The 14,809-nt window shown below is 38.8% G+C and overlaps 1 protein-coding gene across 1 annotated transcript; it reads left to right on the top strand.

Annotated features, from left to right (window-relative positions):
* Nucleotides 1–1,460: 1,460 nt before the first annotated feature.
* On the top strand, nt 1,461–14,273 carry slc39a13 (solute carrier family 39 member 13). The gene is made up of 10 exons (XM_044351106.1): nt 1,461–1,683; nt 3,255–3,620; nt 5,676–5,783; nt 6,200–6,342; nt 9,271–9,390; nt 10,281–10,370; nt 12,272–12,322; nt 12,488–12,620; nt 12,720–12,819; nt 12,945–14,273. The coding sequence occupies exons 2-10, from the start codon at nt 3,293–3,295 to the stop codon at nt 13,018–13,020; spliced, it is 1,149 nt and encodes a 382-aa protein (XP_044207041.1). The 5' UTR covers nt 1,461–1,683; nt 3,255–3,292; the 3' UTR covers nt 13,021–14,273.
* The last annotated feature ends 536 nt before the right edge of the window (nt 14,274–14,809 follow it).

Below are 14,809 nucleotides of genomic sequence, written 5' to 3'. Positions count from 1 at the left end.
ATGTTCAAAGACATCTACTTGATTTGACTAATTTGGATGACTGAAGTTTCATATGAGCTTCAAATACACTTTTAAATACTTTTTTTGCACAGAAGGAGGCTTGTGGAAATTGTCCCCCATCACTTACATTATAAGTGCATTATGAAGGGATCTTCACTACTGCTACTACTTCACTACTACTGCTACTAACAATAATAATACATTTTATTGAAACAGTACTTTTCAAAACAAAGTTACAAAGTGCTTTACATGGTTAAAAAAAATTAATTTCTGCAATTAAGCAGTAAAATCAGACAATTGAAATAAAACAGAATAAAATACCCCTAGTATAAGACTAGAAATAATAAAATAATAATAAAACAACAGTAGTAATAAAATAGATAAGACATGTTGGAAATAAAACTATGGTAACAATTAAATAAAAGCCTTTCTAGAAAGGTCAATTTTGAGAAGTGATTTAAACAATGTCACTGTTTCTGCAAGCCTCAAATCTTCAGGCAGTGAGCTCCAGAGCTGAGGGGCCTTGACTGCAAAAGTCTGGTCACCTTTAGTCTTGAGCCGTGACTTAGGAACAGCCAGAAGGACCCTGCCTCCTCTAAAACCCAGGCTGCGCTGTGGGTTGTAGAGGAGTAATAACTCAGTAATATTACTGGGCTTGCTTTTCAAATGTGAGCTCACTGTCAAACCTTACACCCCGGTTTCTGGCTGCAGGTTTGACATTTGTAGACAGGGAGCTAAGATGTTTCTGTAACATCTGTTTAGACTTTAGAGGACCAAAAATGATTATTTTATTTTGTTTTCATTTAGCTGGAGAAAGTTTTGGGACATCCAGCACTTTATTTCTGACAGACAATATAATAAATGATGAAAATTGCCCTCTTCACTGGTCTTTAATGGGACATAAATTTGCATATTATCAACATAACAATGGCACTGAATATTGTATTCGTGAATTATATGTCCCAGAGGCTGTATATACGCACAGAACAGGAGGGGGCCAAGGATAGAGCCTTGGGGAACACCACATATCAGAGGGCCACCGAGAAAGAGGCATCACCAATCATTACTGAGAAAGTTCTGTTTGCTAAGTAGGAAGAAGGAATGAAAAAAAAAAAAACTATTTCAATATTCATTCAGGCAGCTGACTATTACTTTAAGTATTCCCTTTAAGCTTTGATGCCACGATTTCCAAAGACAGGCCTTATTGTCCACAATAATTATATTACCACCTCTTTTGTGGAGAAATGTGGTGAATCCTTTCTGTGAGTTTCTGTGTTAAATCTATCTAAATGTGCACTTCTGTTATAAGTTTGACTGTCTCCACTACACTATTTTGTTGAAATAAAACTTTTTTAAAAAAACATACTGGAGGTCTTTCATTGATGTGGAAACTATTTCTGACTCCTTAGCCCCCCCCCCCCCACCCCCCCGAAGTAACTAACTGAACTCTTTAGTGGGGCGGGATCCATGTCCTGACTCTCCTCTGCTGTTTACAGTTTTTTTTCCTCCAGGATCCTGATACGTGGCTGTTTGGGAAAGCCGTGGTGGTGACCGACAGCTAGCGGGTCTCAGCCTTCAGCCGCTGCCTGGGAGCCTGGAAACACTCAGCGGCGCAAGCCTGCCTTCATCTAGCCGGCCTGGATGGCAGGGACACACTGGTGCAAAGACTGCCGAAATCACAAGGTATTTAAACATAAAACGTCCCGTTCACGATGTAGTTTGATGTTAGCATTTTGCTGAGGTTTTCCGGCCCGCACCGGTAGCACTAACTTACTCCAGCGGGCGTTAGTTTTGGTGTTAAAGGCGTTAAGAGTTAGTGACTGCGTTTGTCTGAGCTAACCTCTTTAGCCAGCTGAGAGCGTCTACTCTGAGTACATTTGCCCGGCTAACGTTAGCTTGCTAACTTTTATTCACAGACATTAGAGTTCATTGTGTCGGCTTCAAAAATAATATTTCCTCTGTAACGTTAATTTGCCGCATTGTTAGTCAGTTTAACACTGCGGAAGCTTTGATTTTCTGTTTGTTTTACATCCCAGCGCAACTGTTGTGAGTCAACTGGGACTTTTATCTCAACGGCTCTGCCCTGCTAACTCTCAGGGAGGAAAATTATTAACTGTAGCACCCAAAACAAATAGGTCCTGTTAAAAGATGTTGCAACCTTTGTGCAGAAGATGAGTAACCAGTTGCAGTAATGTTAATGGTCTAACTTTTCACTAACCCTCCCGAAGAGGCCACATATCCACAAGCAACAGACTGCCAAATGGAAACAAACACTGCAGTCTGGTGTTTCTGGAGTTTTCTGTCTCTGGCACAAAACTTAACTTATGTCTGCAGCTGTGCTGGCTAAGTACAATATGCAGCTGGTTAGACTTCTGGTCAGACTAATTTCCATGTCCAGAAAGTGGCCTACTCTGTGATTTAGACACACTTACTGCAGCTCACAGACAGATAAATCAGCCAGGTCCAATATAAGTATTGCAGATATACAAGGATTATCATAAAAGATGGTAATCTGTAATCAGTAATCTGAAAGATATGTATGTGGTCATTTAAAAACAGAGTCTCCATCACTTGGTCAAAAAGCACTGATAAGTTTATTTTTCAGCTGTAAAGTTGGGCTGCAACAAACAATTATTATCATTAATTTGCTCAATTTTGTCTGTGTTTAACCCTCTAACACCTACATAGACAAAGAAGCACCTTCAACATAGTTTCATATTTTTGCCAATTCTGAGCTTATTCTTTCAGTGAGTATCAAGTGTTATAGATTATGTGAATCAGGGGAAACTGCTCTTTCTTGGTGGTGCAGTATAATTAAATTTAAGGTCCAGTAATTTAAACAAACATCCAAACCGTGAATGTTGTGATCCACTAACTGCTAATATATATATATATATATATATATAAAATCTGGCAGTAAAGTGTTACACTGTAGCCTGTACTTTACATTAATAAATGCTGCAGCTTCTCAAAACAAAGAAGAGTTTTGTCTATTGTTTCCTCAACTGCTGGATATGTTTGGATTTTACACTGTTAGTCAGACAAAACAAACTTGATGTCACCTTGGGCTTTAGGAAACTGTGACAGGCATTTCTCACAATTTTCTGACATTTAACAAACCAATTAACAGACATGATTTGTTGATGATGAGAATAATCTTTAATTGCGGCCCTAATTTAATGCATATTTTAATTTTGAATACATGCAAAGTTGCTGCAGAGGCACGTTTGTCTGACATTGTGCTCTTCTTACAGCTTTACTGGTTGCACGTGCTTTCTGGACCGTGGGACGGATGAAAGGTGGAAGCTGTAAGAGGCCCAGCTGGGCTGTAGTTACTCAGTTTATCACAGTTACCCTGCTGATGCTGACCTCCAGGGGAGCATCAAGCAGCCAGAAGATGACACAAACATCTATGGCTCATGCTACGGCCACAGCTGCAGGACCAGGCCCCATCCTGACAGATGACCTCCCAGGCCTCCAGGCAGTAGCAGACTTCTTAGCCAGCGAACAAGCTCATGTTTGGCTCTTATCTCTGGTGGGCTCAGTTGTTGTAGGCCTCAGTGGGATTTTCCCCCTGCTTGTCATTCCCATTGAAGCAGGAGCAGCCCTCAAAACAGAAGGTAAGAGATGGTAATGTGTGACCTAATTATGCCTGTGAATCACAATACAAGTCTTATCACAATGTTTTGCTCTGAATAAAAATATACTGACAACCATCAATGATGCATCATGATATCTGAGTAACTTTCCAAACAGGAGGAATCAGTCATATTCTGTGTCCATGTACTAAGCTTTCACAGCTGCTATGAAACCAAGGTTCACAGTCATAGTAATACTAAGACTATTTTTAATGTCAGCATTAAAAAAAGGCTTTGTATTTTTAACGCATTCACATCCACACAAATGCTAAAGGTCAAATATAAACTAACAAAAGTCTGCAGTATGAAAAGAAGACGACTTAAGAGTTCAAATATGCGTAGTGAAAGAGGGAAATATCTCTGCGTCATTAGCCCAACAGAATGTATCATGTTCCATCATGTTCTTGGTTCATATGTACTATGCATTGCAGGGACTGCAGTCAGGGTGACATCTATCATTCTCACACTTTCACAATTATATACCTGAAAACACCCTCCTGATAACCAGCCCCAGACCCAGCTGCACTGTCTACTTAAGTTTTATATGGTGTACAACCTTCAGGATCCCATGAAATGGACATTTGATCTTCCTGGAAACCTGCTGCTTCCTTTAGCGGTGACCGCATGCTGGCCACGTGCACTCCATTGCATGTTTGTGCATTAAACACACGGAGAAACACATGCAGTGGAATGCACGTGTGTTGTTCTGCTCTTTGAGGGGCTTGATCAGGTGTTGACATTTCCACTTGTGGGATGAATGAGGTCACCAGGATACAAAGCAGTGATGTGACAGAGGTTTAGTGTTGGAGGAATAAATGGAAACAAAAGCAAAACTCCTGTGCAATCTGATCCAAAGCCCACCCATGAATTCTAGCTTAATTAAGGTTATTTTTTATTTATTAGTCTTCAACTATTTTTGTCACATATTGTGTTTACAACCTAGTGCAACACAATGAATGCCTTCCAGAAGATACTGTCTGAAAATATGCACCACTATCCCCATATTTTAACAATTAGCGTGTCACACCCCTCTCTATAATGGCAGACTTAGAAAGTGGCTGTTCAGAACAGCTATAAACACTTGTGCCAGACGACACGTTGTACAAACTTATTCTCCTACAGCGTAACCTGGCCTTAGGAGTCTACAGTCACGCTAGTGGCCCTGTGAGGCTCAAAATGCTAACAGCTGATGTTTAGCTAGTATGTCCAAAAGTAAACACAAATTACAACTAATTGGAATTACATTAGTTTTATCTGGATATCGTGGATATCTGTTCCAATTTCATGGCAAACCATCCAGTAGTAGTTGTATTTTAGGTTGGAACAAAGTGGTGGACTGACAGACAGACATTGCCATCGACAAAGAGCAACACCATTAGTGTGGCTACAACAGACACTGTAGCAGACATTAATGTGCACTAATCATTATTACAAAATATTTGTACTGGGCATCTCCTGTTTTAACTGTCTATGTAATAGCAGTTGTAATTTGCAAGTTTAAGTAATCACTGCAGCATCATATATCTTACTTTAACATTTAAAATAAATCTGGTAATGTCATATTCATCTTATTACTGACACTATCATGCTTCAATAAGCAAGCCTCAGTTAGGTCAGCCTGAGGCCTCTTCAGCGGCCCCACCCATAGGAACGTGGCATTCCAGATGTATTTCAGGCCGTGGGCTTTCAAGTGTAGTCCCGACAGAAGGTTAGTCATTACCAAGGGAACTCTTAAAAGAATAAAAACATTTAGTGGAACACATCAGTAATCATGTGTATTAATAGACTGAGTCAGAGACACTTTAGTGCATTTGTGTGTGTCCTGTTTTATTGGTTAAGAAATGATAAATTAATCAGTAGAAAAGGTGTCATTTAAACAAAAAAGTGAAAGGCACTGAAGAGCTGTAAATGCTTGTTTGAGGTTGTGATCTGAAGCCAAAACGAAAGACGATCACATGAAATTACTCTACAGATCTCCATTAATCATACTATACAGTAATTGCTACTTTTCTTCACTCTTTCTTTGTGTTTCCTCAGCTGGATGCCAGAAACTGAAGAAGCTTTTGAGCTTTGCTATTGGTGGTCTCCTTGGCGATGTATTCCTTCACCTCCTTCCTGAGGCGTGGGCGCTCTCTGGCTCTTTAGGTCGGTCTCCTTTCCATCAGTGACATCACCTTTTTGAATTTGAAGTATTTATTATGTATTTTGACCCTTTCTTCCCTCTCAAACATATATGACAGTAGGATAGTTCTAGTACAAAGTGTCATGTCAAACTCATAAACCTCAGGGGCAGAATTTGTTCATATATGATATGATTTTGAAATAAATTACTTAATTAATTACTTGAAATGTCAATATTCTTTTTTCATATTATTTGTACTCATGTAACATACAGCAGGTGAGAAGGAAGTAGTAATACAGTGGTTTTTCTCAGCAATTTTTGTTTGCTAGTTATGAGAAACAGTATTGTTTTGTTTACCACTAAAATAGTGGTCTAATGCTGCAGCTCAGCTGTCACTTACTTATTTGCTCACCCACTCTTCTCTCTGTTCCCCCTCTAGCTGGTAAACACAACCACTACAAGACCCAGGGCCTGTGGGTAATAACTGGCCTGCTGGCCTTCCTTCTCCTGGAGAAGATGTTCCCAGACCAAGACAGCCACGAGGATCCGCCTTCACATTCAGACATGAATTCTAACTCTGCCGTAAGTATTTCAGCAATTGTATAAATAGTATGTTTTTTAGAGGAACATCCTCACTGGGGTCTGCTGGAGTGCACACAAACATGTTAACACAAGTCTTCACATATTTTTGTTTTCATGGTTTGTGCTTGGTCTACATATTTCTGTCAGTGGTATCAGTGTTTTGGTGACTGTAGCATTGGATGACTGACAACTGGCCTATCTGTGATCTCTTCATACAAAGAAGAGTTTAAAGGAGTAGTCTGTCATTTTGGGAAATGCGTGTTTTTGCTTTCTTGCCAAGAATTAGATGAGAAGATCGATACCACTTCTCATGTCTTGTTGTCTCCAGGAAGTTATTGTGCCCAGCCAAGAAATAGTCTGATATATATCCCCTGTAAAAGCACAATGTGTAGTTTTCGCACTTAAGTTTTTGTACAGACTGAATAAACAAGATATAACTTTTTAATTGGTGTGCTTTAGAGGTGGTTGTAGGCGGATTTTGTTACCTTTGAACACAGCCAGGCTAGCTGTTTCCCACTGCTTCAAGTCTTTATGCTAAGCTAAGCTAACATGCTGCTGGCTCTCTACATATTTATCATATACACATATGAATGGTATCGATTTTAAGTTTGTTTCTAAAAAGTCAAACTGTTCCGTTAATATCACCTCAGTATAAATGACTGTGAAATGGATGTTGATGAATGAGCAACCCAAACCTTATGACATATTGTGTCTCTACTGTGTACTGGGTTGAAACAGCTGTTCATGTTTATAATTTAATTAGCGTGCTAACTGGTATGAAAATGTGATGCTTGTCTTAATCAGCATTAAAGTTTGTTGTTTAGAAATAATAGAACATGAACTATGATTCTGCAAGATGGACAAACACAACCATTTAACACATCGCTTCTTTGTAGGCATGAATGGCTGGTCGGAGTATGTTTGGAAAGACTGTTTCATCCTCCTTCCTGTCTTTATAGTGCCAGTGAGGGAGGAGATTGGAATCCATGGCTCAGCTCCTCCACTGGTGTCTATTTATAGTGCCGGGGTGAAGCAGCTGCTTTAGCCATTTCAGTGTCCACTGGAGAACACTCGGCTTATAGACAGAGGCAACAAAAGACAGGGACAGAGTGTGACAGAGTGTGCTTGTGTGAGAGAGAAAGGTTATCCTTTAAAATACTGCGTTTAGACTTATTTTATCAAAAGATTCAAATACTGTAGACAGCTGAACATCTTTGTGTTTTTGCAATGACAACTTTGCTCCCATCTGTTTTACAGCAGGAGGAGATTGATAGCCCTGAAAATTCATCACACTTTATTACTTCCTCATACTACAATCATAGACGTGGAGCAAACATTTCCGCACCACATCCAGCGGACAGCAGGCTATTTCCCTCTAGCTTAATTTGACTATCAGTCTAAATGGCAACGTAAGTGGTTTCTGAATGAAGGAACAGGGAAGTTGGCTGTTCTCGGAAAAAGGAGGCTACTCTGAAATGAATAGATCTCTTCTTGTGTATTTAACATATTTAAAATATGAAGATGTGGAACACTAGCGCTGGAATTTATGGGTTTGTATGGTATGTCTGTAAGAAAGGCAAAAGTACACATGACTGATTATTACTGCATGTGTAAGAAATGAGAAAAATAATTAAAGTTTTTACAGTATTACCCTGAACATTTGTTCTGCTGCCATTAGATGAAAATGAGCCTTTTGCAGGCTACCATTAACTTACTGGTTTTAGTTACACTGATGTTGTCAGTGGCCAGAGTGGGCAATATGTCTCCTTAGGGGAGACAAGTTAATGGCATATTACTTTGAGATGCACTGATTGATCGACCACCCATCGAAAACAGGCAGTTTTCTGCCCATTGGCCACGACCGGTGACCGGCCCCGATCAGTCTTACATATCCGACTTTTTGCTGGTTAAATTTACACACGTGTCGCACATAGCCGCATTATGGTTTGCATTGCGCACAGAGTGGCACAGACAGTAAGGTCACAACCACACACACACACACATGCTAAAACTAAATGATATGAACAGCAGCAGAGACCTGCCATTGACTGGTAACGTTACAGCACTTCAGCTGCAGTTTTTAACTTGTTTAAAACATTAATTTACCCGTTTTATTTACTGGCAACATGTCGCACACCGTCATCACGAACACCAAGAGGCAGGGCTCAGACAGCGGCCTGAACACAGGCTACACCCGCACCATCCTGGGTCTGGTCAAGATGGGACAGATGGTGAGTCTGTCCAGCCCAAAATAGCCTATATATAACATGGAGTTTACACGCCGGGACGTGTTCAGCTGTTTACAGTTTACCTGAAACCAAGTGATTTTACCTTTTAAGGTAAGGTAAAATTAAAAGTCTTACATTAATCTTTTATTGAAAATCAACTGAGGTGTGACTCTGCTGTTAGTACTGCTGCTGTTTTTGTTATATTATTATATTATTATTATATTTAATTTAACTTCCTTCTCATTATCTGACACACTGACATGAATCTTACTATGTGTTTCAATCTGTAGGAAAAATATAAAGTAGTAAATTTGAATTATACAACTGAAATATTATTAATTTAGATATGATGACCAAATAAAAGTTCATCATGTTGTTAGAAAACCAAATACTGTGTTCATGTTTTATATTTTATATGAACAATGTTTTATTTTGAACATACAATTGAATTTTCCATTAAACAATTACAGTAAACAAGTTCTAGAAAGAAAGAAAATCACAATCGGCAGGTCAATTGGTGCATCTCTAATATTGCTGAGTGTGGACACTGATGAGTGATGGGAACATATAGATTAAATATGAAAACTTTAACAAACATTTTAACTTTAACAAAATATGTTAAAAAATTTTTTTTTAAAAAAGGGTGCTCAAGGGGACAACATGTTCATTGTCATCTTTTTTCTTCCTTTTATATCTACAGAAACAGTCTGATTCAGTTTTCAGTGGAAAAGCAGTGGTATCACTCAGAAATGGACACCATGCTGAGTCATGGAAATCCTCCAAGCAACAGAGTCTGCCGGAAAGATCAGAGAAAATTAAGGTATGCAACAAGTTTAAAAAAAAAACAATAGAGACACTGCTGGGGGTAAATTCTTGGTATGGGTTGATTACGTAAGAGAGTTATTTTTGAATTTCGGATCTTCCAAATTGAGTCATATCATTAGTTATAAATAGACAAAATAGTGTGACTGGCTCTCCCTCATCTCAGTGACACCTTATAGACATACTATAGATAATCAAAACAGAGCCAACCAGGAAACTGACAGTGGACTAAATAATATGTAACTTACCAGAAAACCTAAAGGAAGTGTTTATAGCTGCTCTGAATAGCCACACTTGAAGGCGGGGTGAAAAGTTGGCCGTCATAGAGATGGGAAAGACACGTTATCGTTAAAATATGGGGATAACAGCACACACTTTCTGATGGTCTCTCCTGGAAGGCAGTACTAAGTTGTACACACAAGTGTCAGGAATTTGATGGAGGAGGGCCTTCGGCCATCAGACAAGCACTTCTGTTAGGTCCATTTAAGTAGAACATCTGTTTTTCTTTGTAACAATGGAGAAAAGAGAGAAGGGAATGAATCACAACATGACTCAGGGATCAACAAAAATGTTCAGTTTGAAAACAACAACAACTAAAAAACAAAGATCAAACTTAATGCATCACTGAAAAGTGTCTCGAAAGTCTGAAAAATAGTTGATCAAAAATCACAAAAGAAAAAGAAAAGGTCAAGGAGATAAATAACATCTAATTAACAAAATACTCAGTCGAGATTAAAGTCTTGCAAGTTGTCATTCATGTCATTACAACTTTTGGATGAATACACGCAGGCAATTAACATTTTAGACCCCTGTTGACCTTAAGTTTCTTACTTCTGACTAATCAAAGGTAACACGAATAACAATGGCATTATGTTTCATGTGTCACAGACGAGTGGGTACCTAAACCTGCTGGCCAACTGTATCGACAACTTCACCCATGGACTGGCAGTAGCAGGGAGTTTCTTGGTCAGCAAGAAGGTAAGGAGCTGTAATAAAGTCAAGACTACAAATAATTTCCCTTTACAATGTCTATATTTGTTTGTCATTGCTGTATGTGTACATTGCATTAAGCTACAGTCAGCACTTGAATTAGAAGCCAATACATTTCACAGTGAAAATGAAACTGTAAACAAAACTACTGAGAAGAAAAAATGTTTTCAAACTGCGATAGCATAATGCTGATTTAGGGTTTCACTTTTCAACGGTGTGCAAGGTTCATGCTGAATACATGTACATTTCTAACCGCACTGGTTCAACAAATGACTCATACATGAAAATATGAATGCATTAACACGTAGGCCGTCATCATGCATATTTATACATGAACTCCAGGTTTTTATAGAATGTAATTGCAGGTTAAATGGCTCTTTTTGGCTGTGGACCAAATTGGCAAACAATCATGAACTGATGATCTTTCAAGTATAGTACATAAACTGACACTAGGCTGTCCATCAACATGTAGGATAATTATGTGAAATACGGTGCTTTAAATAGACGTTATTGTCATCAATGATGACCCCTTAATTATTACTCACTCTGACCAGCAACCAAGAATCATTTATAATCACAAAGAAATCTAATAGTTTAGTGAAATAAAGATTTAAAGCCCTTCTATATTCCAGATGTTAGTTAGGGGAAACTCGAAATCTTGCCCCAAAGAAAATGATTAACAAGGAGGCAACATCGGACTGAATATGAGAATGCTATGAATACTTATGGCTCAAATTTGGTTGCTCGCACATAAAGGTTGAATATTAAGCTGCAAAATGGCCAAAGAGGAACACTATTCCTGTTGTGAGTACAGTGTTTGGCAGCATATACACACCCACTGACAGAGCAATAGACTTGTTGTATCAGTATGGCCACAGTCTTAAAAGACCACTCAGTGGGCTTTCATACAGGATACAACAAACTTTTACAGTTTCAGTTTCTTGTCATGTTGTATTATGTTACGGGCTTGTTAAAAAAAGCTGCACTTTAAACTGCAGTAACAGGGATTTATATCGCTTCAGTAGATTACTGTATATTGTAGCTGTGGGAAGGAGAGAGTCCAGCTGGAGAGACATAAGGCTAGCAGCATGAACTATGGATCAACGTGCCAGAGAGGAAGTTAACTAGATGTCTCAAACATACACATACAAGACATCTGACCAGTGTTTTCTGTTTACTCTAATGCGCATGAATCACATTGTGAATTTGCCACAACCAAATGCTGTATGAAAATAATTCTGTATCAAGGCAGTGTTGATTACACACGAACAAGTTCACAGTTTTTAATTCAGAATGGATAATTTACATACTTTATTCTTAAATTGAGACGGTCATTGCTAGTACCAAATTAGCTTTATGTGGCTTAGAAGCTCATTCGTTTAAAATTCACCTTCAGATGTGGATTTTTGTTCCTGCCCACCTTACTGATTTGATGACACTGATATTGTGATTACATGAGCTTTTTACATGCTTGTTGGAAAAAACGGTAATTTCATTATTTATTCATCAGGCTACATTATACCCTTGTCTTTAATTCCCAAATTTTTGTGCACATTTCACATTAACTATAAATCTTCTGTGGCTAAAAAACTTTTTTTTTTTTACAATTTAAACTTTTGTTAAACAAACAATGAAATGATAATGTAATTTTAATTTACAGTCTCACCATGTCCTTCATGTGTAACAATGTCAACTTTTTAGAGGTCTACACATCTCTTTAAAGCTTTTTTGTTTTTTACTTTCTTTTACATCTTCCTCCTTTGCACTTGTACTGAAAGCTGAGCATGTTGAGCTCAGCACTTACTGTAGTGCTCCCGAGCCCCTAATAAGGATGAGTGCTCTCCTTTACCGAGTAAGACAGAACTGTATTAATGAGACTTTGCTTGCAGGTTGGGTTCCTCACCACCTTTGCCATCCTGCTCCATGAAATCCCGCATGAGGTGAGATTAAATTGTACAGTATAATGTTTAAAGTCGTGGTTTACTTTAAGATGTTATGTTTGTCTTAGCTAAAAGTTGGAGGGAATCATCAGATTGCTACAGTGCATGTAAACAGGCAACATGTTTAGCCATTCCTATGATGTGAGAACTGTCTTTCCCCTGCAGGTGGGAGACTTCGCTATTCTCCTGCGGGCTGGCTTTGACCGGTGGAGTGCTGCTCGCATGCAGCTGTACACGGCGCTGGTTGGGGTCTTAGGAGCCTGCTTTGCTCTGTGCGCTCAGTCACCAAAAGGCACAGGTAAGTTTGGACCAGTTCTCTATAGGATTTATGAATACATCATTGAGACTTTTTTAGAGCTGCCAGAATCAATTGTAAGTCTTTTCCTTCTGTTTTTAGAAAATGCTACTGCCTGGATACTGCCTTTCACCTCTGGAGGCTTTCTCTACATAGCCTTGGTGAATGTGGTGCCTGACCTGCTAGAGGAGTCCAGTTTAAGGTATGCTGAATGTTTTTTCAAAGAGTCAAACATGGTATATCTTTTGTCTGAAATGCGTAATGAGTTCAGTGGTGTGAAAAAGGGGCAGATGGCATATTTCTTGAATTTCCATTTGTTCTTTACAGGCACTCCCTACTGCAGATCCTGCTCATTTTCTGCGGCGTGGCTGTCATGGCTCTCTTGTCTGCCATCGTTGACTGAACACAGATGAAACCCCCTCTCGCCTTACCAAACGAACAACACTACAATCCAGCACGGGAGAGAAATCCTGTTCTCCACCAGCCTCTTAATATCTGGTACCTCTCATTCATAAAAACTGAGAGATTACACCTCCTTGATATTGTCATCGTCATTATGTCACACTAAAACAAAAATCTGACAAAAGAATGGCACCTTATGGATGGATGACTGAAAGGAAGACCTTTCTGACAGGACATTTGTGCGGACACTTTAAAATGTGCCAGACCTACAATAAATACTAAGGGAATTAAGAGGGTTTGTACCGATATCTGTTACCAAATTGTCTTATATTGTTGATCAGACAATCACGTTGTTTTGCACATACATGTACATAGACCTGATGCACCGGTTCAACAGAACAGGTATGATTGGATCTCTACATGACCACCTCCTTAAAAATGTATTCAACCATTAATTGTATGTATTTTTGCTGTTTTGCATCTTCTGTTTCTATTGTAGCTGCTGCATATTTATTGAAAATGAGACAAGCAACATACAGTTTTGTCAGATGTGCTTCATCACCACTCCATCATTTTGTCTCGTTAAGAACTAAGTGCCAAGAATTCAGGATAGTCTGTTTATGCTTCGTGTCTGCTCTACACCAAAGTACTCTTCTTCTGTTTGTGCCTCCCACATACCACACAGTTGCAGTAATAATTGCACCTTTTTGAGCACAAGTTGGTGCTCATTAGAAAAAGCTGTTTTGAACTGAAAAAAATACGACAATGTTAAGATATTTTAAGAAAAAGATGGTTACTGTTTGTTACTGTTATATTTTGACTTGTACTTGGTCCCAACAATTTTGTGAGTTGGACTGGTTATCAACTAGTTCCATAATATGTTCATCATCGATTGATCTGTCAGTTTTCTCAATTAATTGATTAGTTGTTTGGTCTTCAATAAGTCAGAAAATGGTGAAAAATGACAATCACTGTTTATTTTGTCCCGACCAACAATCCACAACCCAAAGATATTCAGTTTACTGTCAGAAACAGACAGAAAACATTTACGTCAGAAGTTGGAACCAGAGAATCTTTGCATTTTTGCTTTAAAAAAATGACTGAAATGATGAATTAATTATCTAAACAGTTGGCGGTTATTTTTTTTTTGTTAATCATTGCAGCTTTAATAACAATTCTTTCAACGTTAACCATGCAGGATTATCCATATCATTATGTTGTTTCCTCCACTGAAGAAATAAACACTAAATTTCAGACGTGTTGTTTTGTTTTCAACTTAATGACTCTGAAAAAAGGTCACAATACCATTAAAAACCACACATACTAGAAGACAATTAGGGACCCAGCTATTACAGTGATCTCAGTGGGATTAGGATATCCTGATATTGATTAGTAGACCTGTAGGTAAAGTGCTGATGCAGCCCGGTGTGTTGAATTGACCTCGCTGCACAAAAACCTTCCCCACCACAAGCATGGTTTTGCTGCAAAGATCCTATGCCTAAAATGTCATATGGGAGCAGAGAGAAAGAGAAGGGGAAGGGGGGGGGGGGTTTGATCGTGTGTTCATACTTGTCCAATTTCAACACAGTCTGTTTGGCAAGCTTCTGTTGCCATAACGACTCCTCCACGGGTTGCCTTCCTTAGTCATCAGCCTGTGAGCAGCCTATTGTCTGTTGGAGCCTTCCTCAGTCACAGCACAGAAGGACAACAAACAACCACGATGTACACTATAGTGCAAGAACATGAGGGACAAATCATTAAATGATAACCAACTATTGACTATCAACTAA

Source organism: Thunnus albacares, chromosome 1 (assembly GCF_914725855.1).
Source record: "Thunnus albacares chromosome 1, fThuAlb1.1, whole genome shotgun sequence".
Lineage (NCBI taxonomy): Eukaryota > Metazoa > Chordata > Actinopteri > Scombriformes > Scombridae > Thunnus > Thunnus albacares.
This window is presented reverse-complemented; position numbering and strand designations above follow the sequence as displayed.

Excerpts from the sequence above, each read along its gene's own strand:
- slc39a13 (XM_044351106.1), top strand. The coding sequence starts at position 3,293 with ATGAAAGGTGGAAGCTGTAAGAGGCCCAGCTGGGCTGTAGTTACTCAG. Across the intron at positions 5,784-6,199 it reads GGCGCTCTCTGGCTCTTTAG|CTGGTAAACACAACCACTAC; the intron begins GTCGGTCTCCTT and ends TTCCCCCTCTAG. Across the intron at positions 12,820-12,944 it reads CTAGAGGAGTCCAGTTTAAG|GCACTCCCTACTGCAGATCC; the intron begins GTATGCTGAATG and ends TGTTCTTTACAG.